At 46.0% G+C, this 24565-nt stretch overlaps 1 protein-coding gene across 5 annotated transcripts; it reads left to right on the top strand.

Annotated features, from left to right (window-relative positions):
* Positions 1 to 39: 39 nt before the first annotated feature.
* On the top strand, positions 40 to 24301 carry USP20 (ubiquitin specific peptidase 20). 5 transcript variants are annotated; one of them, XR_010886137.1, is made up of 26 exons: positions 40 to 182; positions 2156 to 2197; positions 4091 to 4194; positions 4607 to 4720; positions 5101 to 5154; positions 7208 to 7270; positions 7423 to 7554; positions 8141 to 8237; positions 8437 to 8506; positions 9116 to 9229; positions 10356 to 10434; positions 11755 to 12196; positions 13154 to 13291; positions 14539 to 14651; positions 15102 to 15274; positions 15760 to 15854; positions 16450 to 16483; positions 16938 to 16983; positions 17256 to 17436; positions 17930 to 18056; positions 18167 to 18336; positions 19007 to 19088; positions 19489 to 19597; positions 19996 to 20098; positions 20900 to 21346; positions 22023 to 22085. XR_010886137.1 is itself a non-coding variant. In XM_067309021.1 (26 exons), the coding sequence occupies exons 4-26, from the start codon at positions 4640 to 4642 to the stop codon at positions 22181 to 22183; spliced, it is 2736 nt and encodes a 911-aa protein (XP_067165122.1). In that variant the 5' UTR covers positions 41 to 182; positions 2156 to 2197; positions 4091 to 4194; positions 4607 to 4639; the 3' UTR covers positions 22184 to 24301. The 5 variants fall into 5 exon arrangements, 4 of the variants coding, with proteins under 4 accessions (XP_067165122.1, XP_067165124.1, XP_067165126.1 ...); XM_067309021.1 differs by having other exon boundaries at positions 41 to 182; positions 20900 to 20971; positions 22023 to 24301; XM_067309023.1 differs by lacking the exons at positions 2156 to 2197; positions 4091 to 4194 and having other exon boundaries at positions 41 to 182; positions 20900 to 20971; positions 22023 to 24301.
* The last annotated feature ends 264 nt before the right edge of the window (positions 24302 to 24565 follow it).

The following is a 24565-nucleotide window of genomic DNA, read 5'->3' as shown; positions in this document are numbered from 1 at the left end:
TGGCGTCACAGGGCGGCGCCGAAGCCGGCGGCCGCCGCCTGCCCGGAGGCGCTGAGGGCAGGGGCGCCCTCCCCCTCTTGCGATATGGATATATAAACATATGTACACACACGCACGCGCGTGTATAGCCCGATATTCGCCCTCAGCAGCTCTCCGCCCGCCGCTAACAGGCTTTCTAAGAGGTGAGCTCGCGCCCGAGCTGCGAGGCGCCGCTCGGGGCCCTGCGGGCGGCGCGGCCTCTCCCCGGCAGCGCCTCCGCCCGGCGCCTCGGCCGCCCGAACGCGGCGGTTTTCGGCGTGCGAGCGCGGCTCGGCGCGGCGGGGAGCCGCCTCCGCGCTTCGCCGGCCTCCAGCCTCGCCTCCGCGGGTCGCTTGCAGCGCTGCCGGCCCGGCTCCCGTGGCAAAGGTAACGGGACCCCAAGCGCGCTCCGTTTAACGGAGCTCGTCCGGGCAGCGAAGCCACGGTGAGCGCCGGAGCCCCCCGGGAGCGGCGGGTGCCCCGTCACGTCGTCTGGGCCGGTCCGGCGCCGTGCGAGATGCACCTCGGGCGGCTCCTGCAGTGGCCGCAGTCTTTCGCCTTCCCTCCGGGTTTTTAAGCCCATCTTGCCTCGAAAATGAATGTTTCACCGCCTGGGAAAAGAAAGGGGAATTAGGGACAAATTATCCTTAATAAGGAAACCCCGCCTAAGTCGCAAGGGCTGCTTTGTTCATCGCAATGGGATTTCAGCGGCTAAAACCCAGCTCAGCTCCCCGCGGGGGGAGCGGCTCCTTGCTAGGCAAAAATATAATAATTACCGTCTTTATGGCACGCCAGGGACTTGGATGAAATATTGAGAAGCGCGTGTTGCCCCATACCCCGTGTCTTTTAAAAGCCTCCCCCGTTTTGCACAACACGTCTCTTCCCCCGTGCTTAGCTGCACCGCGTTGAGTTGGGCCCAAACCGTCGTTGCGCTGGAGCGGGGGCAGCTTCGCCGCTGCCGCGACGCCGGGGTGGCGGCGGGGCCGCGGCTCTGAACAGCAGCCGGGGAGAGAAACGCGGCTCCCGGCGGGGCTGCGGCAAGAAACGGGGAGTCGCTATTTGGGGGGGGGGGGGAAGAAATGACTTAAAACAGTCCCCGGGTGCCCCGCGAAGGGCTGCCGGCGCCTCGCACGGCTCCTCCGCCGGTGCGGGGCGGGGAGCCGCCGCCGGGAGCCGCCTCCCGGCCCGGCCCGGCCCCTCCCCCGCGCTCGCTCCGCGCCGCCGCCGCCGCCTCCCCGCGCTGCTCGGGCCGCCGCCGCCGCCGGGCCCGAGGCGGGTCGCGTCGCGCAGGTGAGTGGCGGCCGCGCCGAGCTCGGGGGCGCCGGGGCTGCGGCCCCGCGGGGAGGGGGGGGGCGGCGGGGATGATGCAGCAGCGCCGCGGGGAAGGGCCGCGCCGGGCCTGGGCGCTGCCCCCGAGCGGGAACGTGCCGGGGCCCCGCGGCGCCTTGCGCTCACGCCTGAAAGCTGTGACTGCTGCTAAAGAGGAGGAACGCGGGTGCGTGGGGAGGGGGCCTGCTGTACCTGAGCTATGTACCGTGGGGAGAAAATGCCCCACGCTGCCTCTTCTTAAAGCTAAATCTGCAGAGATGCTGTCCTTTTATTTTTTATTTTTATCTTTTGGTGACCTCCAGAAGTAAAATGTGCTTTCCTTTGTCTAGTCTAAATAAAACACCTGGGTTTCCAGATGTGACACGGTGCAAGCGTCAAACAAATCGGAAATGCTCCTCTTCTGATTCTTTGTTGTCAGTAGGAAAATTCAGTAAATATTTCTTACCTCAGTATCTCAAATAGAAGATGTCGCTAGTAAGAGCTGCAGATGGTTATTTGTCTTGGAAGGTTATGCAATATGAGCGAGCAGATACGTTAATTGTTTTGCGGATGAGTGGTACAAAGATTTCCTTTTATCCATACAAATATTTAGTCCATGGACCGTACCTTGTAAATCTGCATGTATCAGAAATTCTTGAAAGCTGACTGCAAGCAAAAAACAAAAGCACACAGCTTTTAGCAAAAAACCCACAGAAATGTGTTATTGTATAGGGTAGAGACACTGTTTTTTGGCAGCAATTTCAGCCACTGAAAGTAGGTTGCAGTTACTGTGGAATTGTTCTGACGTTCCCGGTCCGTTTTTCCACAGAGCTCCCTGAGAAAGGCAGGCCGAAGGAGGACTTGTTTTAAGGTAACTGCTTTTCCCATCACACACAATACATTCTGCCAAACAAAGTGAAGCTTTCTGTCTTTGCTTTCATTATTAAACTCCTGGTTTCTTGAGCAACCTTTAAGAGCTGGATGTTCCAGCTGAAGCTCTGCAGGCAGAGTCTCGGGGAGGTGGGGATTTGATAATTGTTTCTGAACCTTCTCGGCTTCATTCAGTCAGGGCTGAGAGGTGAAAATGACCTTTTTCCTGTTTTCTTCAAAAAGAGAAGCTCTAAGTGGGGAGATCAGCATTCAGTGCTGGAAAACTTTAAGGCATATTTTTAATTTTAAATAGGTGACCAGTCCTATAGAATTCAGTAAAACCATCCACATCCACAAGACTGTACTGAGCATAGTGTGCTCCAAAAACAGTTCCCATTTAGCTTAAACTGGTACAGATTAAGGGGCCTGGAGTTAATTTTAAAATATTCTGTTCATTAGGCTTTCTGTGTCCCCAGGGAATGGATGAGAAATCAAGGAAGGCAAAATAGCAAAGATGGCACTACTTTTCTTTTTCAGTTGGACCAGCCGATGCATTTGGGAAAAGGGGGCAGTTTTGATGAAGGGACTCAGAGCCTGAAAGTGTCCCTGTTTTATATGTTAGTCAAAGATACTATGGTTTTGTCGCTTGTCTTTTAAATCAGCATGTTACGTGACACTATTTGGCTTCTCTGTGAAGCTACAGGAAATTGTTCAGTAGTTTGTTAAGCACGTCTTCACAGATTAGAGTTCCTCATTACAACCACAGTTGCCTTTCCTAGTACTTGCAATGACTCCTTCCCCCTCCAGTTTTGCTTCACGACTCCAGTTTGTTCAGTTCCAAAGAGTGCTGGAAAAATATTGTTATAAAATTATCCTTGAGACCTGTGTTCTGCCAGGGTAAGGTGCTAGGCGAGCTTTTCAGCTCCTAAGATAACTATTGCTGAAATGACTTATTTGTTTATTGTTTTGTTACTGTCAGTGATTCAGAGCAGATAACACTGGAAATTCTTTCAAATGTCCTCAAAATGTGAAAACAAAAGAGAGCAGTGACCATGCTGCTGGAGTTGTTGTTAACTTACAGTTAATCGAAATTTTCAATTTTTTTTTTAATGATGTAGGCTTTTTATATCTGCTTGGTTTCCAGCCGATAGTAATATTTTGGATCCTGGCCTGCATTGTTAATATCACTTTTTTTTGACAGCCACAACTGAGGTTCCCTAAACTATGCTCATGAAGCACAAACTCTTTTTGTCTCCTTTTATTACTGCATGTTACTGAGATATGCTTACAGTTTTTCATAGGTGCGTGGACCACCATGAAAGTGTTTATTGTGCTCATAAACATGCAGATATGAGAATTTTGGGACTCGTATTGTTAGGAATCTGTTTATTGGCAAATTCCCCAGAGACTGAAGATCGGTTATCAGCATTATAGATGTTTTAAGTCTGATTCCCTCTTGCCCAGGTTCATTTAAAACAGTAATCATATTTTTAGTGATTGATAAAGTAACATAATAAAGAACTAAATGTTGTCTTCGGATCAGCATAGTATAGGTAGTATGGAGCCCCTACACACCATATGCCAAGGTACTTGTGTCTTGAGCTGCAGGTCCCTTTGATTTTTAATCCAAGTTTCATGCAAACAAGCTCATTAGATTTGTATCTCTTTGTGCTGCATGTTAATGTTTGACAACAGGAAGTAAGTTCAGATCACCACATTTGTTTTCACATCCTACCTGCTGAGCTAGGATATAAAACCCAGTTTCTAGAGGGGAAAGTCTAGTTTATCAGCCTACTTGCAGCTTAATGGAGTATGGTGTGTGCATGGTGTGTAAGACCAGTGAAGTTATGCAAAACGTGTATGAACTAATGGGAGTTTTTATTTATCCCTTTAGGACTCTTCCTCATTCAAAGATGCTATTTGATCCAGACAGTCTATGATTTTGAGATTAAGAAGAGAGTGCACAGTGTGTCACTGTACTGCTGTTTTAATTTTGAGGTGTGAGTTTACCATTTACAGCAAATCCAACCCTTTGGCTTGATAGCATACCTGAAACTGAGTTGGCAGCTGTACTCCTGAAGTTATGTCTGTGTATTTAGCACCCTTCCACATTTCTGAGTGCCCATCCCATGTTTTAGAAATTACTAGCGCTATTCATGCGTTTCCTTCTCCCCCCGCCAATGCCTTGCTCCTTACCTACGATATCATAATATTGCCGCTCAGCAGTGGGTCAGAGCTGCACCAGCTGACCTCACTGGGTCCAAGTTTAGATTTGTTTTGACCTCTTTGAATCTTAAAGATGGATTTCTTAACCTCTAATATACTAATATTTGAAGCAGTCTTACCTTCTTACAGTCTGTGAGAGCAAATCTGACATGTAACTGAACTGAACTATCCTTTCCTGTCCTAGAATCTTTCCGCTGCCAAGGGTGCCTTGGTGAGAATGGGGGATACAAGAGACATCTGTCCTCACCTGGATTCCATAGGAGAGGTGACTAGGGATGATCTGCTGCTCAAATCCAAGGTACAGGATGTTCTGGCTGTTGTTTCGATCCTTTTTAGCTTCTGTGAATGGCTCTGCATGTTTGCTTTGGGAAGGAAATGCTGCCAGTCTCCATAGGTGAGAAACGGAAAGTCTTCCTCCGGTAGAGATATACCTTGCATGTGCCTTCGTCAATCCCATCTGGTGTATTTCTCACTGTCGTTTTATCCTGCTCAAATGTGTCACTTATCTAACACACTTGCAAAGTGTATATTTAATTGGAGGTGTGGTTTTAAGAAACAAAACACTGAGGTGGAGGTTGGGGAGGACTGTCTTGTAGAGAAGTTTCTCACTTTTTTGAAGGACTAGATTACTTAAAAAGAAACAAAAGCCAAACAAACCTTCTTTTATCATGATTGCAGGGCACTTGCCAGTCTTGTGGAGCTGTGGGACCAAATCTCTGGGCTTGTCTTCAGGTAAAAATAACTTGCTATTTGGGTGCATGATATGCTGGGACTTCTCTTTTAAAATTTCTCAACATCATAGAAATGTGTTGTACTTTTTTTTTTTTTTTTTAAGCTGGAAGCCAAGGGGGGTTCACAGTAGACGTATCTACCAGTTTTTGATGGGATTCTGAGAAAAAGGTTCCCTAGATTAAATACTAATGCTGTCAGAATATGCCAAGATGTAACAGTTTTCTCCTCATAGGTGATTTCCCTCTGGTAGTCCGAGTAGGATTGAACATAATGCCCAGCACTGACTGTTGGCTGGGTCCTGCCTCTGCTGGCAACTGTGACAGGAGGCTGCAGGTGTGACAACTCGGAAGACATTGCTCAGAGCAGTGAGGCAGAAAGCAATGACAAAGGGCTGTCTTGAATAAAATCAGAGTTGCTGTCCTGGAAGGCAGTCAGTATGCCATCTTGTTTGAAACAGGCCAGGTTCAGGTCTGGTGTAATTGTGCCCTTTTTGGCCATAGCAGAGCTTCACTCACATATGCCAGTTTTTATCTTGATCCCTGTCACTCTGACTGTCAGCAGGGGCTGCAGAGAAGTGTTTCTCGGTTGCTTGTGAACCCCATGCAAGCAGAATTGGTAAAGGATTGAAAAGCTCCTATCTCCATGTTCCTGCACACTGCAACCGCTCTGAAGCAGGGGACTTATCAGCCTTCTGAAACAGATGGATGATGGAGAGGTTTTCAACAACATTACCAAGTCGTTCACTTAAAAAGTGAGAGTAAAAATGCTGGCTGTAGATCCTGAGGTTGTTTCACAGGAATCACTAACGTGAAAAGGATGATAAACAGCACAGTTGAGAAGGGCCTAAGTTATAGACAGTACAGCTGGTTGGGTAACGCAGTTTTGGATAGCACGTGTGTGATACTACGATCATAACATTTATGATCCCTCCTGTTATATAACAAGCAAATATGGTAATTTTAAACAATAAAGACCAGATTCCCTTAGCTAAAGAAGTTGCAGTTCTTGTCAGTGTCATTTTGTTGCTTTTATTAGATATATTCTAGGTGACTTTTCTGCCCAGTAACTGCTACAGTCCACCAGTACTCCTGGAACAGCTGCTGTGAGGTAGAAGGAAGGAAAATATCTTTTTTTCTTCTTTTTTTTCTTATCCATAAACACTGTAAGCAGCAGCTGTGGATTGTCCAGTGTCTTTATCTCTTTCCCAAACAGCTGTTGCTGTTCATCCCAGCTCATTATTATGATGATTCCCCTGTTTTGGAAAGATCACTCTTGTATGATGTTCTGTGTGGTCTAGAGCAGCGGTTCCTAAACTTTCTGTCACAGGCTTGTGGTGTTTTGCTAAATTTTTGGGACTCCTTTTCACTTCCCACATAGGTGTAGACAATCCTTCCTACTTTTCAGAACTCGTGATCTGTCCTCCAAAGAGGATGGAATGGGCAGTAGCTCTGTTGCTGCTGTTCACCTTCCTCCACCATCCCTTTCGGCTCAGGTATTGCCACTTCCTTCCTTTCTTAGCAGGAGCAGAGAGAGTACAGCGCAGCAGGGGAGGTCTCTGTGCTGCAGTGCCCTCTTTCCTTTCTTGAAGATGTTCATGTGACATCTAATGTAGAAGATTCTGCAGTGGACCTATATTACCTGTACTAGACTCGCCCCCTCATCCCAAGGACCTCATTTTGCAAAACACTTTCCTGTAGCTGTCGAGGACTGACAGGTTTTGTGCTGCCTGCCTTTCAGGGAGCATTCCTCAGTATGTGAAGACTGAGAGAAGCTTTAGCTAATGACACTGTAAAGACTCATTATTCATGGAAATATCATTTCTAGTCCTTTTAAAAACATACTTCTTAAAAAAGAAGGAAGAAAACCCCAAGGTGCTTAACTCAGGTTTGCTGGGGAAGAAGAGGGTAACAAGATGACTGTAGAATTGCCAGTTGTCTTTCATCAAAGGATCTGGATTTCATCGCATGCTGGGGGTGATATGATTTTACACTGGAATGTCTAGATGTTTGGATACTGGTGTGCCTGTTGTACCTATGCTTTTTTCTCTCACTAGGTTGGTTGTCCTTATGTTGGTTGTGGGGAATCCTTTGCTGACCACAGCACACTTCATGCACAGGTGAGCATTTTTCTGTTGTCCATCTTAAGACAGAGAGAGCTGGATTCTTCCCATTACCTAACCCTAATCTGTCCTATTCTGATAGTTTTGTACTTCCCTTTGAGTTTAGCTGTCAACAGATCGTGTTCATTGTTTCACCTTTTAATTTTTAGGCCAAAAAGCACAACCTGACTGTGAACCTGACCACTTTCCGGGTCTGGTGTTATGCTTGTGAAAAGGAGGTTTTCTTGGACCAGCGGCTGGCAACGCACACTCAGTCACCGCCAGTAAAATTCACTGAACCGGTAGGTGTGCATGACAACGTTGCAGGAGAGCATGGCTCAATGGGCCTGAACGCTTGGCCGGGTTTTTGCTTACTTGTTGCAAAATTAGCCAAGAATTTTCCACTATTGTCCAGGCTTTTATTATGATAGGTTCAATAGGCTTGCCTTATATAGGATCTCACAGCGAAAAGACTTCCAAATTACTTGAATATCCATGTTCTTTATTTGCGTGTGGTTTTTTTTTTTAATATTTTCTAGCCCTTTCCAGGGAGCATCTGCTTCTGGGAGGAACCACAACAGCTGTCACCTCTTTATTTTCACTGCATGGTCCATCAAATTTTTTTTAGCTGTCAGATTAGAAACACATGTACTAGTGACACTGCTGCATATTTCTGATGGCTCTTGTGTCATGTGTAGCAGAAGCAGTAATGGTACTATTTCCACTCCCTTGCCTTAGTGAGAAGGGTAGACAGTGCAATTGGTCCTTCTCTTCACAATGTGCTTTCTTTAAAGGCTGGCTAGATGTATGTATACAGATAATATCCTCACAACTCATCTTTTAGAGCAGGACTCTCACTGATGCTCTATTTCTGTGTCTTTAATCTAGGACTCTCCGTTACCTGCTCACCCTTTGAAAGCTGTTCCAATTGCAGTGGCTGATGAAGCTGAATCTGAATCAGAGGATGATGATTTGAAACCAAGAGGTAACTCTGCACCCAGCTGATGAAAGGGTGGGGAGAGTAGCTCTGCAATCTGTAGAGCCTGCATTGAGAGGTTCCTAGTTTCAATAAGAACAGAGCGCAGAGCCTGCCTAGAAAGGGCCAAATTCCCTCTCCTTTGGGGAGGACTGTAGAAAGCAGCAGTTCTGGAAAGTCTTTCACACCTCTCTTGTTTGTGCTTTAGGCCTTACTGGAATGAAAAATCTTGGGAACTCCTGCTACATGAATGCAGCACTTCAGGCTCTCTCTAACTGGTAGGCATTAGGGCCTTTCAGTAGAGTCTTTATACTAGATTTCACTAAACCTCAGATCAGAAATGCCACTTCTGATACCTTCTTCATGAGTCATGCAAAGAGAAATCAGCCAGGCTAGGTGCAGAACAGGAATATGGAAAAGTATGGTGCGTGTTTAGGGCAATAAAAGTTTTAGAGTAGGAAACTGAGCAAACAGCTGACTTAGGACTACATATGAGACTCATGTTTAGATGAGCACTGGAAGTAAAACTTCATAGTTTCCATTGTGAGAGAAATGTATTTATCACATGGGAACGCATGCCACATCTCTTTTATTTTTCCCAGTGATATAATTCTAACAACCTGTATCCTAAAATATTCAGTAGACATCCTGCTGAGAAACTGACTCTAGGATCTCTTCTGTACACTGGGAACAGATTCAGATCAGCCCTTTCAATTTGATCAAGTTAGGAATCAAATCTGCATTTAGAATCGCTTCTTCCCCAATTTTTTAAAAAATATTTTAAGCATGCTTTCAAAAAGTCATGCATTTAAGTTTTGATAAATTCCTAAATGGAAGCAGAGGAGAAATTTCTACCCACTGAATTTTCTTCTTTTTTTTTCCTGTAGCCCACCTCTCACACAGTTTTTTCTGGAGTGTGGTGGACTAGTCCGTACAGATAAGAAACCAGCACTGTGCAAAAGTTATCAGAAATTGGTGTCTGAGGTCTGGCATAAGAAACGGTGAGTGGTTACCCCCCAGTCTAATCTGGATGAGTTCCATACTTCTGTTGGTTCTGCATATGGCATCATCACTGAAGCTCAAATTCCCTCTTTGCTAAGTGCATCATCTAAGGAAGTCAGTTCAAACCCTACATAGATGGTATGCAAGGATTCTTCCATCTCTAGAAGATCCCATATCCCTTATGCATGGGCATATTGATGTCCATGATCAAAAGAATGCATTTTTAATGTTAATGCTTTAGAAGGGAAGAGATTTGTTTATATGGCTTCTCTATCAGCAGGGAAGAAAAAATGGTGAGCTAAGGGAATACTCTTGGCTATTTCTGGATATGTTCCATGCACTTAATGACACTACTTCTGATTAGCAGAGGGATTGAGGATTTGGATGGAAAAAGCAGTACACATCTGACACTGACATATTACAAATAAGAGTGGAAAATGCAGGTGACTTTTGGGGAGATGTTTGATACTGGTTCAAACTCTAGACCAGTTCAAAGGGTGGTGTAAGATAATGTGGCTCTGAAATCTGAAAATCTGGCTGGCCTATGCAACTGTAATCAGTTGAAAAAAAAAATTAAACCAGGTTATCTACATGGCATTGCATGTTTTGTGTTAGTTGTTCATATGGGGCAAGTAAGATAAAGAGCAAAAGCAGACTGTGTCTTTATGGAGCAGGCTGTAGACTTTGAAGCAGTATAATGTCATTTTAATATTGGTTTTGATTTACCTCATTTACTGGTCCCTGGCCAGCCCACCCAGATTTTGAGACAGATACACTGCTGTGAAATCAAACCAAGTAACTGATTGCAAAACCCTGCCCTGGAAAGAATCCATCAATTGAGACAATTCAAAGTACGGACAGAGCTTTAAGTGAAATGTGCTCTAGGGAAGATCCTCTCTGGGAGGATAGACTGAAATGCCTGAGAGATGTTTTCTACTTCTTAATTTGTATGTCATCCAGCTAATAAAGAAATATATGCCTAGGCTTTGCAGGTGCATAATTATCTTCTGCCCTCTTTAAGTAGTTACCACTCCCTGTTCTGTTGCGTATTACACAAACTGGCTTCAGGCCTGATAAACAAACTAACTTTTCTTTTTGTTTTTTTGTTTTTTTGTATCTAAACAGCCCGAGTTATGTTGTTCCAAGCAGTCTATCTCATGGAATTAAGCTTGTCAACCCCATGTTCCGAGGCTATGCACAGCAGGTGGGGCCTCAACAAAACCACTCCATTATTCCAAAGATGGTGGGGTTTTTCTTCCTACAACAATGGTGCTTGTGTCTGGAAACAGGAGATTGTGCTCGGGGTCATGCCCCTGCTTTGTGTCAGTGTTAGTGATCAGATACAGCCCTTCAGTAGGATTCAGGAGACCTGGGTTCCCTTCCAGGTCCTGCCTCTGGCTTGCTGGTATCCAATCAGTGTATCTTTCTATGTCTGTTTTCTCACCTATGAAATTATGATGGTGACCTCCTTTATAAAGGGCTTTGGAATGTATCGATATGTGCTATATGAGTTAGGTATTATTTGTTTATATGAGAGCTGGAAAACCTGAATAAATTTGTACTAAAATGTTAAAAATATGAGTGTTCCATATTCATATTCTAGGGAATTACAGCTAAATGAATCTTACTTGGATATATCTTTTCTCTTTGAAGTTTTTTTATCTGCAGTCTCTAGTGTTTATTCTTTAGAATAAAATGTAAACATCAAACTATGATTAGAAAATTTACAAAAGAAGTGACAGTACATCTAAGCTGTGATACTGATAGCAAGTCAAAACAGTGGATAAAAATAATGATTAATGAAAACTTCTGTATTTATCTTTGATGCAAAGTACTTTGAATTGGAAAACTCTCAGCTGTAAAGAGATAAAGTTGAAAGCAAGGCAGGGCAGGCTAAAAGCCAAGCTTCCCTAAAAGAACAGAAACATCATAATTAACTGCCTGGAGTTGTCACATTACCATGTGGCTTTCCAGCAGGTCCTTTGACACCACTGTATCAGCTCTTTTACCAAGTATTGTAAATTTAGGAGCTTGTACCCTGACCATTTAGTCTTTGGTTCCATTCCTGATTATTAAAGATTTTAATCTGCCCCCTCTAAGAGAGGGATCATCATGAGTGGAAGAGAGTGTTCATGAAAACTTGTTCTGTGGATAAGAATCTGCTGTCTTCATTCAGTTTCTCCTGGCCTCTCGCCTCTTCTCAGTGGTAATACCCTGATAAATTAGCTCGTGGTTTGCATGTTGCAGCTGCTCTCTAGCTTCTCAGTGTCCTTCAGCTGAAGATGTTAAGATAAAAAGTTGGCCTTTCATCATTAGGAGCTAAAGCTGTTTGCTGAGGAGACAGGCTTGCTGGTACATCTCCAGGGTACTCTGCTTTAGAAGGGTCTCCTTGTGTTATGGAAGTGTCTGACTTCTGTGGGCAGCATTGAAAGAGGCTGTGAATGGACCTATCTCTTTGTTCTTTTGCCCCTTTCCCACTTCTGGATGGACTCTTAACTAATGCGGAATTGCTCCTGGTTTTCAGGACACTCAGGAGTTCCTGCGCTGCCTGATGGATCAGCTTCACGAAGAACTAAAGGAACCAATTGTTGCTGAGACAAGGGATTTGGATACCAGTGACCAGGACGACAAGCGAGAGGGTGACCGCAGTCCTTCGGAGGATGAGTTCCTCTCCTGTGACTCAAGCAGTGACAGGGGTGAAGGAGATGGTCAAAGCCGGACCACTGGGGGCATGGGCAACAGCTCCCTGGCAGAGACAGAGTTGTTGATCCAGGATGAAGCAGGGAGAGGTATCTCTGAGAAGGAGAGAATGAAGGACAGAAAGTTCTCCTGTGGCCATCGGCGCAGCAACTCAGAGCAGGTGGATGAGGATGCAGACGTTGATACTACCATGATGCCAGTTGATGGTAGAGCCTCCCCTGAGATGCTCCCTGCTCCTCGTCCTGCCAGCCCATGTAGGACGCCAGGTATAAACCTCTTCCAGTCATGTTATTTGTGAGACGATGTTATCTTCCTACAGTGGGACAGCATTGTAGTACAATGGCAAACAGTGCATAGTGTGACTACTCCTTCTGTGGGTTTCAAAAAAGACTTTACATCCAAGACATTTCTCAGAATTCCTAGTAGTAGTTCTGCCTTTGTGCAAAACTGCTGCTGTAAGAAAACATAGCTGAGCCAGAAAGGTGTTTAGCTGGGCTGAAGTGCAATGGGGCTGAATGAGGACTGCACCTGAAGGCAGTGAGAGCTGCCTCTGTCAAACCTGTAGACATTGTATTAATGCCTCTTCCTAATTTAAGAGAGAGGTTTTAAATGTGTACATTGCTTTGGCTGATAGGCTGGCCTGGGAAAGTGTTGGCTGTGAAAGAGAAGTGGAAGAAGATATTTGTTAATGTTGGACTGTGGGCTTTGTGCAGAGAAGAGGGAGATGCGTGGTTTGTGGTTTTTTGCGTTGGGGAAAAGAACAGCAGTTAAGACGTAGGTGTGGAGTCACCTCCAGCTGAATATACCCGATCTTTCAACACTTCTTTATGTAAGAGTCTTACTGTGCCAACTGGCACTGAAGACAGCAGTGCTGTTTATGTGGATTAAGGATACAGGAGCAAGCTGTAAAACCTGATTAGTCACAAGTGTGACAGAAATGGTGATTTGTGTGTGTGTTGTGTGGTTTTTTTTTTAGGGGGGGGAATATAACTATTAGCTGTTCAGTATAGCTCTGTATCCATTCTTATCCATGCGCTGATGGGGCTGTCATCTGCCAGTCTGTGCAAGTAGGAGAGATAACAGATAGTGAACTGTATGTGCTGGGCAAGACTTTGTGCTAGAACTCAGGGCTGGGAGCTGGGCTGAGACTGACTGCAATAGGCTGTGCTTGCATAACTGAGATTTTCAGCAGTGTTTTTTCCCCCTGCCTGTTTCCCAAGCAGAGCCTGACAACGATGCCTACGTGCGCTGCTCCTCACGCCCCTGCAGTCCAGTCCATCATGAGATGCACTCCAAGCTCTCTAGCAGTCCCCCTCGCTCCAGTCCTGCCAGGCTTGGACCTTCCTATGTACTCAAGAAAGGTAGTGCAAAGATGTCTGGCATGTGCGGGGAGGCAAAGGGGAGCGTGTGGAGGAAGAGGTGTTCATTGCAGGAGAGAGAAAGAATCCATCATGATCCTTGATTAACAGTTGTAAGAAAAGCTGATTCCCCTGGCCATCAGTGCTTTCTAAATTAGTGTTATGCAAAGAATCCAGTAAACCTGCAGCTGAAGTCAAGCTCTGCGCACAACAGATATTCTAGTGTGCTCATATACTGGAGCCTGAAATGATTTCCCTGTGTCTGGGTGCTTTGTTATTAATAAAATAGCTATGAAGTCCCAATTATGATCTCTGTCCCTTTATGGAGTGTGGAGTCTGCAAGACTTTGTCTGCCAGACTTGTACTTCATAGCATGCCTAGGGACTGTAAGATGATGTTACTGAGAGTCTCCTAGCTCTTAGATGTTTTGGGCTCACAATAATAGAATTAAGGCTAAAAATGTCAATCCAGTGCTGGGAGCATTGTTAGGCTTCAGGATGGAGCCTGACTTCTGTTACTGTTAAACTGGTCTCTTCATCCCAAGCAAACTGCAGAACTAAATCCTCCGTCCTTGCGCAGCCTGCAAACACAGTGACATGCTGATACCGCTGTCCCTACAGCTGTTCAACAATAGCATTCTTTCCTAAACTGTGCACTAGCCCCTTGGCTGAGGTCAGCGCAGCCACAGATGTTCTGGCCTGATAAAAGCACTCTGTGTGCATGCGTGCATAGGAAGGAGGGTTTGTTATTAAACAAAACAGCCGTGTTCAGCCAGTTCTTGGCTGAGAGTCTTCCCCAGCATAAGACACCTGGGGTACACATGGTAAATGCCAGAAAGGAAAGGACAAAGTACGCAAGCAGGTGATGGGGGAGAGGAGATAAAGTGTAAAGCTTAGAAGAAAATGTTGCAGGGCTCAGAAAAGCAGGGAGTCTATGTGACAGAATGAGACTTCTAAACATATAGTAAGAGGATGGAGATGGGATTTCCAGAAACACAACTTCTGCCTGCTGAGAGCTGCTACATTTGTGTTGGTTCAGTTGGTTACCTCCCCCTTCCTTGTACCATCTGAAGCAGCATGTTTCTTCATGTCAGTTTACAACGGGCTCTGTGGTCTTGTTGGCATGCAAGTGGTGTCTGAACATGCAGGACAGCACTTGTCCTATGCTCTTGCTGTGTGGCTGCATGACTGCTGAGACAGGAGACTGGAAAAGAGCTCCTAGATGATGGGGCTTCCTCGTCTCTCTTTCAGCCCAGATGCAGGCTTCTGGGAAGAAGAAGAAAGAACTTCGTTATCGCAGTGTGATTTCTGACATCTTTGATGGCTCCATTCTCAGCCTGGTGCAGTGCCTCACCTGTGACAGAGTGAGTCTCCTCATGGTTGTCAATGAAGGAGCACAATCTTGTAGCTTTTAGATCTCTGTTTGGGAAATGGCGCTCCTATTTCCAAATACTGGGGGATGCAGTACACTTGCTAAAATGACGATAGGTGGGTGGTGGGTGAGGTGTGAGAAACCTACCGTGCCAAGAAATAGTCTGTCTCTGTAGGGGCCTGTTTGCTTATCTGTGTTACTGAGTTGGCCTAGCAATGTCACATTTATATTAGAAAACAGATTCCTGCACTGCAAAAAACATGTCAAAAGTCTTCCTGCTGATGGCAGTTAAAAACAATTAACTGGAATGGGCTGCTCTTAATGCCAGCTCAGGCTTCTAGTCTAGACAGAGTCAAAGCAGTGATAAAAGGTGATGAAGATCAGGTCCCAGCTCCATTATGTGCACAGGAAACCCAGGCCTCTTCCTCTTGGATATTTTCAGGTTTCTACAACAGTGGAGACATTCCAGGACCTGTCACTCCCCATCCCAGGGAAGGAGGACTTGGCCAAGCTGCACTCTGCCATCTACCAAAACGTGCCAGCTAAAACAGGAGCGTGTGGCGACAACTATGCCTCACAAGGCTGGATTGCTTTCATCATGGAGTATATCCGGAGGTGTGTTCCCTATGCAGGGCCACTTTCTCCTGGGGTTTGCCCTGCTGTGGCTGGAAGGCAGCTATCTGTAACCAGTGGTACTTACAGCAGAAATGTCAATTGTAACCATTCCTTGGATGAGGGCAGTATCTCACAGGTCTGTTTTGGCCTTTTTACATAAACCAGCTGCTATCGTTCCTCTTGTTCTGTCATTCCCCTTGAGACCTCTTGTGCAGCTGATAATCCTTCACTTGCATCTGCCCTCCAGAGCAGATGAATTACCAGCGTAGTTTCCCAAATTGTTTCCAGTTTGAGCAATCCCAGTAGGAGCCTCAGCTGAGGAGATATCATTGCTTTCTCTGCACCTCTGGGACATTGTAATGAGGCTAGAATGCCAACTCAGGACCTACGAGCTTGAAGGAAACTAAACCATTTGGGATTTTGTAAGCCAAAGTGTCCAGCTAGTTTATGTACAATTCTTTCTCTCAATCCCCTCTCTTCTGCAGATTTGTGGTGTCCTGTATCCCTAGCTGGTTTTGGGGTCCTGTTGTGACGCTGGAGGATTGTCTTGCTGCCTTTTTTGCAGCAGATGAATTGAAGGGTGAGTTAGCGTCAGTGGTGACTGACAGCAAGAAACAAGAAAAATTCATGGAAGAATGTTCCACATGCATTCTGGAGGTGGAGTAAATCTCCTGGAAAGCCTGCCTCAGTATTTCACCCAGAGATTGGCAGTACCAAAACCTCGTAGTTCACCTTCTCTGGGCAGAAATGAGTTTTCTGATCTGCTCAAGGGTGCTTCTTTTTCATTATGAATCAGGGTGTGAGTGTTCTCAGGCAGGAGCAGACATGGCTGTTGCTGGAGGGGGGGGGGGGGGTGTTAATTTTTTTTTCTTTTTAGTGCTATGGTTCCTTACCTCCTTAGGTTCTTAGCTTTCTCCATCCATTTAAGCTCTAAAGGACTTAAACCATTTGACATGTACACTTGTGTCAGTGGACAATTGTATACTTTTCTGCTAGCTGATTGCATTCTCTTCATGCCTACGCTTTTTGAGAGAAGTGCTTGTTTTGATCTCTTCTTACCCTGGCTTCCCTGAGAGGCCACTTAACTTGGCTTCCCCGCACTGGATGGAAGTGTATCATTATCGGAGTTGTGGCTCTGAGTAACTGCATAATGGCTCTCTTTTCTTCATCTACAGGGGACAACATGTACAGTTGTGAACGGTGTAAAAAGTAAGTTTGCATTATCTGTATTGTGTTATATTTCTGCAACGTCATTTCTCTGTCCAGCTGTCAAACATTTTGCTAAGTCTTCTGCCTGAACACTTCTGCTAACTGGCATGTAAAATCTGCCTTGCCTTAAGCTAGAGCTCTGATCTTCAGATATCGCTGATCTCGGGTAGGAGAAGTGCTGGCTGTGGGAAAAGAAGAGGAGGGGTATGAATAGGGATGTGGCTTGGCAGTAATGGCGCTATTGTATTAGAAAGAAGAGGCATGACAAACTGCTCATGCTGTGCTTCATTTGATACTGCAAAGGGCCTGAATTTGTTGCTGACGAAATTCAGGTTTTGTCTTGGATTTCAGAGTGAGCAAGACTGGATGCAGAACTCAGCCAGAGAATGGCCTTGCCTTTTGGCATCCCTTTCCTCTAGAGATTTCTCACAGCTAATTTCTCTTTCTCCCTCAGACTGCGGAATGGAGTGAAGTACTGCAAAGTCCTCCGGCTACCAGAGGTGAGTAAAAGCAGGTTTTTTCCTAGTTCTCTCTCAGCTGCCACTACCTGAGGAAGTAAGGAGGCTAGAGGTAGAATGGAAATAGCAGTCTGTTTTGGTAGCAAAGTCCTTTATGTAGACCAGAAGAGATTTCTAAGCTGATGAGCCAGCAGAATTCATGAATGAAGGGCAAAGAACCCTTGCAAAGAGCAGAGGAAGCACAGAGATGCTGGTGGATCAAAGTACCCATTAGCAACACTGCACTTTGGTGCTCTCTGTCTCTGCTCTTTTAGATTCTTTGCATCCACTTGAAACGGTTCCGGCATGAGGTGATGTATTCCTTCAAGATCAACAGTCATGTCTCCTTCCCCTTGGAAGGGCTGGATCTGCGACCTTTCCTAGCCAAGGAGTGTGTCTCCCAGATCACCACCTACGATCTCCTGTCAGTCATCTGCCATCATGGCACTGCAGGCAGTAAGTCCTTCTTCCTGGGAGTATATGCCAGAGGTGATTAGGAAAGAGATGAGTATGAGAAGAGCAGAAGTGTGTTCCAGGGCTAGCCAACACCTCTTCTGGGATGAAGAGGGCTCTCTGCAGTGTAAGGCCCACTCTCTCATTCCCAGGCTTGCTCAGCCTCTGCCCTTTGAAGCTGAGCAGCTATTGACAGATCCCCTGCAGCTATTTCAGCCTTGCTGCTAGGTTGGCTCAGACCCTTTCCTGGGGTTCATGCTCGTTAAAGAAGCCCTTTCCAAGGAACGCAGATCAGGGTGACAGTGCCAGGCTCCCCTACTCCTGCAAAGTTTGCCTGAATGGGAATTCTGCCTCTCTTGCTTTTTTTTTTTCTTTTTTTTTCTTTTTTTTTTTCTTCCTTTATCTGCTAGCAGCTCATGGCTTACCCTTGCTGGGCTGCTGACATTATCCCAGGCCTGACTTCTGTCCGCACTCTGTTGCATTTCCTCTGTTACAGGTGGGCATTATATAGCCTACTGCCAGAATGTGATCAACGGCCAGTGGTACGAGTTTGATGACCAGTATGTCACTGAAGTCCATGAGACTGTGGTACAGAATGCAGAAGCCTATGTCTTGTTCTACAGGTGAGCCGTTCCCCGGATGCAGCAGTCCCTTGCTGGTGGCAGAATACCTGGAAATGTCTTTGGAAAACTAAAATTTCAGGGATTGCTTCATTTTCTCTTCCCTACTGAAGGAAAAGCAGTGAAGAGGCTGTACGAGAACGTCAGAAAGTTGTGTCCCTTGCCAGCATGAAGGAGCACAGTTTGCTCCAGTTCTACATCTCTCGAGAGTGGCTCAATAAATTCAACACCTTTGCTGAGCCTGGTCCTATCACCAATCACACCTTTTTGTGCTCTCATGGAGGTAAGAAACTGCTGCTGGACCTGGGAATAGCATCTGACTTTCAGCTGCACCCTTTTGCTGCCTGATACATTAACAAATCTGGGGGTGGAAGCTCCAGCTGTAGTCCTGATACAATGTATGCTGCAGTAGGATCCACTTAACTGGCAGAAACTCCAGCTTGCTCAGGGAGAGATAAGACAATTACCCCATTGTACTGCTGATCAGAGGCCCAGAGGGATGTGTAGTGCTGGGAAACAACAATTTTCAGTTCTCTGGTTGTTTTTAAAAGCAAACCTGTGGAAAGCAGATAAGGCAGCATTTATCTGTGTTACCCTATCAGCAAGGTTGGCTGTCAGTATTTGTTTGGAGAATGGAGCACACGCTCCATTCTCCAAACAAAGAGAGCTGATATCAGACACGTTTTACTGTTCTGCTTCTTGAGCTGTCATGCTGGGAAGCCCTCATGTGTTTATAAATCTCCATTTGAAAATGAAGCACTTGATTAGAAATTGAGGCCACTAATTGAGAAACCTCCAAAATTAATGAACTCTTGACTGTTTTCTTTCACTAGAGGAAGCAGATTCCAGAATCAGGAAGCTTTCAGTGGGAGAGATCTGCCTTTTTGCTATTTTTGTCTTTACCCAGCAATAACCAGTTTCCTGGTTAACTCTCTCTTGCCTTTCGTTCATAGGAATCCCTCCTAATAAATATCATTACATTGATGACCTGGTGGTGATTCTACCCCAGAATGTGTGGGAATATCTCTACAACAGGTGAGGATGTCCATTTCATTCCTCCCCCCACTGTGTTCTGTTTAGCTAGACTAGTCTGCCATCCTGGGATCTTCCCAACTCAGCAGTGACCGAGATGTGATGCCTTCCCATGGCACCTTACAGGTATACGGTACTTGGTGTGGACAGGCAAACGTGGTATTTGGTAGAGCCTCCTAATTTAGACCAGAATGAGCTGTATCAGTGCACTGTTCCTGAGCAATACTGCTGTGACCCTTGCTGTGTAAAGTCAGTCTCATCCATTCAGAAAACAGCTGCAGATACCCCTCTTCACCAGTGCCTAGAGCAGTATAAAAATCCATCTCTGTAGGATTCAGGGTTTTGGGAAATGCTTCCATTCTGCTGCAGTTCTCCATTCCCTTCCCTCTCTTCCTGGACTCAGGTTTGGGGGTGGCCCTGCTGTGAACCATCTGTACGTGTGCTCGATTTGCCAAGTGGAGATTGAAGCACTTGCCAAACGCAGGAGAATTGAAATCGACACCTTCATCAAGGTTCGTATGGGAAGAGTCTGGAGGTAATGGCAAGGGATGGAGGTGGAAATGGAGACCTTGTCGCAGACATTTAGTGAAAAACTCTTGCCCCTGCCTTCCAGAATGCAATCTACAGCATGGCCAGGACATTGATCATGGGGTTCCCCAGTGCTAACAGAATGGAGAGGGGCAGCTGGAACATGATAATGCTGTGTGTAGCTGCATGGAGACATGTAGTTTGAAACCATCCTGGTCTCTTGCCTGCTCTAGTAAGCAGGAACAGGTTGTGAGGAAGGTCGTAGGATTACAGGGGATAGTTTGAAGAATGGCAGGGCTGCCTTACAGTTAATGGAAGAGTCTCCCCCGATCTCAGCAGTGACTAAATCCTTCCCTCCTTTCTCTGTTCTCTGCTCTCTCAGCTGAACAAGGCTTTCCAGGCAGAGGAGTCTCCAAGTGTCATCTACTGTATTAGCATGCAGTGGTTCCGTGAGTGGGAAGCCTTTGTCAAGGGGAAGGATAATGGTAAGAAACCAGAGACCTCTGGAGTCTGTCAGTGGTGAGAGGCGGAATGAAAATAAGGATGTTACTTGCTGGGTGCACTTCAGTGAGCATTGTACCTGACTGGTATGATTTGATGCTGAATGGAGCTCAGTGACCAGCCACTCGGACTGCCTGCAGATCCCTAAGGGCAAGGCAGAGATAACGAGATGTAGCTTGGAAGTAAGCTGAATCTGGTGGAAATGGAGCCTGCCAGGCTCTGTCACATGGGTGTCAGATCTCATTTCTGAGCAGCTTCTTACAGCATAAATGTACAGTCAGGGAGCACATCAGCAGTAACAACGGCAGCCTTTTGTTTTTCAGTTCCCATGTAATGGAAGTGGATGTCTTTGCCCTGGATGGTCTGGACTTTACTGCTCCAGACAGATTCCCCCGAGTACTGTTGCTGTTCTTACTGCCTTTTTTGGCAGGTCAGAGTTCCCTATCTGTTTGGAAATTCCTTTTCTGTAGGGTTTTGTGTTTAATATCACTTTCTGTAACTAGAGCCCTCCATACCTGATGGCAGTGTATTGATTCTGTATATTGTTAGTGTTAATGTTGAGCTTTTTCCTCCATGAATGATGCCTTCCCCACACACCAGTTGGCATCAGCCACTTACAAAGCCCCCTGAACTTATTATTTCTCTAATATGACTATTATACAGTCTAGCAAAAGCCTCTTCTCAGTCTTCACTGGCTCTGCTGCCTCTATGACAGATGGTCAGAAGATGGGTGGAAAGTGTGGAAAGCAGAATGGTTTTCTAACATGTCTGTTCTCCTCTTACAGAGCCTCCTGGACCAATAGACAACAGCAAGATTGCACTTACAAAAGCAGGTGGCCACGTGCAAGTTAAACAGGGTAAGGCTTGTTGTGTTTGCTGACTTTGAAGTTTTGTTCCTAAAACATCCATCTGTCCGTCATAAAGCAGGAACACAGCAAGATGGTTTTGTAGAGGATGGCAGTTCTCTGCACATCTCTGTGCTGACTGCCCTGAGTGAGCCATCTCAACTCTCCGATTGGCAGCTCCTGCATGACCCACTTGCTGATGTGTCTTACTAGTAAAACCTGCAGTCCCCCATCTGCTGTTGTTGCTGTTCCCCAAGCCCTTTCCACCATCATCATCTTTGCCCAGCATGGAGCTTCAGTCTTTGTGTTGCCCTTGACTTCAGCATCTGCTGTGGTTCAGCCTGTGAAATAACTGTTTATGCTATGCTGACCTCTCCTGCCAAACAGGTAAAGATTGCATATATACCTTGGTTCTCTCTCAAAACAACTGTTTCTGCTTTCCTCCTTTCCTGTAACCTTCATAGCAAAGTTCTCTACTTTCCCCACTTGGTGCTTTGACTACTTTAAGCTGTCCTTCCCAGGTGTTTTTTCAGTCTCTTCTGGCAGCGGAAGCCAAACTGCCTGGGGCTGATGTGTCTGAGTGCATTTTTGTAGGCCCCTTGGGCTGTCAGAGCTTGTTCAGTGCTGTGCATGAGAGAGGGGGTCAGGTAGGCCCTTGAATCGTGGGCTGTTGCTGCTTAGTTCCTCTTGTGGAGAATGAAGACATGACTGCAGCAGGCACCCAGAGCAGTGGGCTAAACTGCGATGGAGCCTCAGTGGCTTCTAGCAGCAGGTGGCACTGCAGAGAGCTGGCCAGGACCGCTGTCGCTACAGCTGCATAGTGCAGAGCTGCCACTGGAGGGGGGGATGTTCGGGTTGCATTTGGACAGTGCAAGTTGCAGGTACCACTCGTGCCTTCCAGTGCCTCACTTTTCCTGGTCATGGGCCTGAGTAGGGAGAGGTGGTTGGAGAGGATGTCTTCCATGCTGTGACAGACCAGCCTTTCTGCATCATGGCTGCACAGAACAAGCACCCGCACTGGGGACCTGGCTGCATGTCTGATTACTGCTGTTGTCCTTTTCAGGTGCTGATTATGGCCAGATTTCTGAGGAGACGTGGATTTATTTAAGCACACTATATGGAGGGGGCCCAGAAATTGCTATCAGACAGAATGTGGCCCAGGCCCAGGAACTGGAGAACCTACATGGGGAGCAGAAGATTGAAGCGGAGACCCGGGCTGTGTGAACAGTGCGGGATGGGGCAGGGAAGGTATGGCATAAATATGTCCATGTGGGGCTGAAAGGCTGGGGAATCCTGAGGAGTCAAACCTCTTCCTCTGTCTGGTACTCAAAGGTGTGTGCAGTGCTGACCACCACTTCTGGGGAAGGCAGGTTTCCTCCACCATCCTTTCATGTGGTTTTGACTATAGGCACAGTGTGGGAAAAGACCAGGAGAAATCAACTTTTCTGTAATTCATCTGTGCAGCCCCAGTGGATAAAGCCATGGTGGGGAGGCTGCAGCCAAACTTCACTAGGAAATGTTTTGACTTGATCCCTCTCCCTTTTGTTTGCTTACAAGAAGCCAGTGGTCCCAGCCTGCCCCCAGTGAATTGAATCTCTCTGCTCCTTTGCAGGTTTTGCTTCTGGCACCTTTTTTTTTTTAATCCAATGTATAAAGATGAAATGTCATTTATGTTTCCAGTGTGCAATGTTGCAACTAGAGAAACCTGTTTATCTGAAGCTGACTACAGCCACAAGGTCTCCTGATAGTTTTGTGCTGGTGGTGCAGAGCTGACACAACTTCCTAGTTTTGCTCCTTATCTAATTCTTGCAACTTCAGTTGCAACTAAGAAATCTTGAAAGAGGCTGTTTCTCCCCCCACCGGCCATAGCTACACCTTCATGATCCTGCAGAATTCTTTCCTCCTTGTATCTGGTATCATGTGTTCAGCATGTTTTCAGAGAACAAAGCTGCAAGACGAGTTCTCCTTCACAATGGCTTCCCACTGTACTGTTTCCTCTAAAGCTCCTGGCAGCTTTGTAGACACAGATACACAGATGCAGCGTTCTAGGTATTAAGCTCACAGGGGTGGTACATGAACAGCTTCAATGCAAAGCTGTTTGTTAGATGGGCAGACTTCACCAGAGCTGGACACAAGATGGCTCTGATGCAGACTTTAGGGCTCCTGTTCTGGTTCATATGAAATTCCCCCATCTGCTTGTCCAGACCCCATTCTCAGGTCTAGGCTTACAGCAGGGTCCTTCTATCTTCACACCTTTTATGAGAAGCAATGGGTGGTGCATGAAGGATGAGGAGGACCCTCTGAGGCATTTGTTCTGTACAGATGGGTCACCTGGACAGGAAGGTGCCCAGCTGAGCAGGCCTCAGGCTGTTGAAGCAGCCTCTTAACCTTGTTTTCTGCAAACAAGTTCCCATGTGTGTGCTGAGCTCATTCTAGCTTCTCAACACAGATCTCATTTGTGTATACAGTGGCTCATTTAATGAGAAGAAGTAACTTGCTCCCCAATCATCTACTGCTGCTAATGCAGCCACAGAGTGTCCAATTAACAGGCAGAGGAGAGAGGAATGAAGATGAAAAAGGCTAAACACTACTTTTCTCAACAGGGCTATTCAAAACTCCTCTTCATTCATCTTTAAGCCAGTAAGGCAATAGTAAATCCCATGTGACTCTGCAAACCCTTGAGTAAGATTTGATGGAAGGAGAGCAAGGCAAAGTTGGAAAAGGTGAAGGTAGCCTCTCCCTTGGGCCTAAGCAAACTCTTGGGCTGAAAAACCAAACTGTATGTTCATAATGGTGCTGGTACCTTCATGATTCCTCAGCATCAGTCTGGCCTTGGTACCAGATTCCAGCATGGGGCTATGACCTCCCACACACTGTGCTCTTCCCGTAGAAGAGAAAGGGAGGGAGGGGGAGAGGAAAGCTGCTCTTTGACTCACAGATAGGAAGTGGAAAGGGTGTGGGAGAAAAGTTTCTGAAATGAAAAATGTGGCCTTCAGATTTTTTTAGACCAAATGTTTGCTGCAAACAGCAAATTCTTCTTTAAAAAAGTCTCTGTAAATGGTTCAGCATGTTAATTTTACTATCCTGTTTATTGGATGCTTGTATATACCCAGCCAGGCCCAAGGGGAGGTCAGAGAATGAGCCACTGTTGGGATTTCTCATTGTTTTAAGCTGTCTTTGTTCACTGCTGCAGCCTTCTTGGATTCTGCTGCAGAGCCTGTATGGCTGCATGTCTGTGTTGTGTCTGTGCCCCTCAGAGGATGCTGTACAGATTGTAATAACACTCCTGTGCTTAAGTGTTATTTTGTGCTGAAAATGTGTCACAATAAATACATGTGCATTCAACAAGTTGCATGACTGCTGCCTGTCTGCGTGGCCAGAGCTTCCATGGAACTTACAGCATGAAAAGAAAATGAAAAAAGAAAAAAAAAAACCCAACAAACATCCTGCTGCTGCTAAGTGGCCTTCCAAAACAGATCTTTCTGAGCAGCAGCAAGCTTTAGTAGTGCAGTCCACTAAATCATACTGCAGTCATTCAGACAAGGGCACCTGCTCCTTTCAGCGTCTTAGGATGAACAGGAAGTCTTTGTGTTTCATTTACTCAGG

The sequence above is a fragment of the Apteryx mantelli genome, chromosome 21 (genome assembly GCF_036417845.1).
Source record: "Apteryx mantelli isolate bAptMan1 chromosome 21, bAptMan1.hap1, whole genome shotgun sequence".
Classification (NCBI taxonomy): domain Eukaryota; kingdom Metazoa; phylum Chordata; class Aves; order Apterygiformes; family Apterygidae; genus Apteryx; species Apteryx mantelli.
The sequence above is the reverse complement of the archived record's forward strand: the minus strand, read 5'-3'. Positions and strand labels throughout refer to the sequence as shown.